The 2,143-nt window shown below is 47.5% G+C and overlaps 1 protein-coding gene across 2 annotated transcripts in view; it reads left to right on the forward strand.

The window, feature by feature from the left end:
• Nucleotides 1-498: 498 nt before the first annotated feature.
• The window catches only part of FAM110C (family with sequence similarity 110 member C), a 6,657-nt gene continuing 5,012 nt past the window's right edge, over nt 499-2,143 (forward strand). Inside the window, exons 1-2 of one of the 2 annotated variants that reach the window (XM_025207213.1) lie at nt 499-626; nt 845-1,924. In XM_025207213.1, the coding sequence (XP_025062998.1) occupies nt 886-1,881 (996 nt within the window). In that variant the 5' untranslated portion in view covers nt 499-626; nt 845-885 and the 3' untranslated portion in view covers nt 1,882-1,924. Of the gene's footprint in view, nt 1,925-2,143 lie in introns of both variants that reach the window. The other variant, XM_006026318.3, reaches the window with a different exon arrangement.

Raw genomic sequence — 2,143 nt, forward strand, 5'->3', positions numbered from 1 at the left:
TGCTGAGTGCCCTATAAGAGTAGCTGGTTATGAGAATAGAGCATTCAGCTCTTCTTGGGAAACATGCTGTATTTTGCAGGATCAGCCCTTGCAAGATCAGCCCCCAGAGTTCCCTGTTTGTCTCTGCTGACAGTTACTGGGGAAAATACTTTATGTAACTAGAGGAAAAATTTTAAGAAACAAGGGTTTGGAGCTTACAGCACAGAATTACAGAAGCCTCTGTGAAAAAACACATCTGAAGTTTAGTTCCCATAACATTCAAATGCCTGCAGTGGCAACATCAGCCTTATCAAGACTTCTCCAGTGTTTTGATTCAGTCAGACTGCCATAGGAGGGAAGTACTGAAAGCATATGCTGTACAAATACTTTAATTAGGGCTTGTCCTTGCTGGAGGCAATGGAGTGTTGATGGTCTGAGCCACTCCTCTAACGTCAATGAACCAGCTCACTGCTGATGTCACAGGGCCTTCTGTATTCAGACATGATTGGCTGTGTGGAGCTTGCAGGGGCTGGCTTCACTGTAAGGTGAATGTGCAAGGAAGCAGCTGTGTGGAGGTGTGTAGTCAGAGTGCAGCAGACACAGACCGTGGGGCTTCGCTCAGCCTGACGAGTTCTCATCTGTCCTAAGTAAGTAACCACCCCAGAAACAGGCTTGTGGAATTTGTGCCAAGATTCCTGGGCACTCCTGCAAGAGGGGTGGAAGCTGCAGCATCCAGAGAGTGGGCTTCTTTTTTTTTTTTTAAGAGCTGCAAGTGGGATCAGTGTACCTGAAACTGATATGCCAACTGAAATCTCTCATGCCGTGAGAATGCATGCCATCTCGGACTTTCATTCCTCTTTGACAGCGCGACTTCTTAACAAGGGGCCGGAATACCTTCGCAGACAGATGGAGGCAGGCACCCCAGGCAGGAAGAGTGCTGTAGAAAGACTGGCAGCTGACAAGGCCAAGTATGTAAAAAGTCAGCAGGTAATCAGCACTAAACAGGAACCTGTGGTTGTGCTTAGCTCAGCCTCAGAGAGCAGTAGTGAGAACTGTTCAGTGGAAAGCAAAAAAATGACTAAGGACTTTGGTGGAGGGAAAGACACAAAAAACTTGGACCTGGCTAATGCTGTATATTCTTGCTGTCCTCCCCTGGAACACGTCCCCCCGATAGCAAGGCGCAGCATGCCCAAGAGGCAGATACGGCCAGATTCCCTCGTGATCTACCGCCAGAAATGTGAGTTTGTGAAAGGGCAAGGCAATGAGAGTACACGAGGGAGCTTGGTGAGGAGGCTGTTCCAAGGACCCATAAAAGAAAAGCAACTGGCTTCTCCTGAGATGCAGACACCCAAAGTAATAAGGGAAGTCACCACGCCAGAAAATGAAGAAAATCTCTCTTTAAAACATGCTGCTGATAAGCTCACTAGCCATGGGACTGAACAAACCACTCCGGCAAAAACAGAAGTGCCAGCTGACCATGGCGGAGAGTACGGGGACACTCCAAAACTGACTGTTGCACCTGATGAGGTCAAGGATGTGAGGAGGAAAGTTTTGCATCGGTCCCAATCGGATATCAGCTCTCGGTACTCCAAGTCCTTTTCTGAGTTTGATACTTTTTTTAAATACTGCGGTCTTGAGCCTGAGGTCATTGAGGATCTGGGGAGAGAGAACTTCTCAGTGGTTTCTGACAATGTGTCCTTCAGGATTCGCAGCATCAGTGTGGCGACATCTGAAAGTGACTTTACAAGGCACAGCGGGGATGATGGGCTGCTGGAGGAAGAACTGACTGAGCAGGTCCCTAGCAGCACCTCAGTGATAGAGCGCAATGCTCGGATAATCAAATGGCTGTACACGTGTAAGAAAGCCAAGGAGACTAATAAGGTGCTCCAAGAGCTTGCCTGAAAGCTTCTCCTTTCAGCATGCATTCCAGCCTGGTAAACTCAAGGTGTGTGCAAAGCCCAGCCATGTGAATTTCTGTTTATCTATGTTTAAAACGTAGGTGATTTACCTGAGTTCATGTCTGTTATATGAATGGTGATAAGCTGTGTTCTGCTGTTATGCACTGCCTAGTTCTGGGGAACAAAGTTCTCTGGAAAACAGGAGTCTAGGACTTTATGGAACATGAATGTAGTTATATAGTTGGTTGGGGATGGATCACCCCCCC

Source organism: Alligator sinensis, unplaced genomic scaffold (assembly GCF_000455745.1).
Source record: "Alligator sinensis unplaced genomic scaffold, ASM45574v1 scaffold244_2, whole genome shotgun sequence".
Lineage (NCBI taxonomy): Eukaryota > Metazoa > Chordata > Crocodylia > Alligatoridae > Alligator > Alligator sinensis.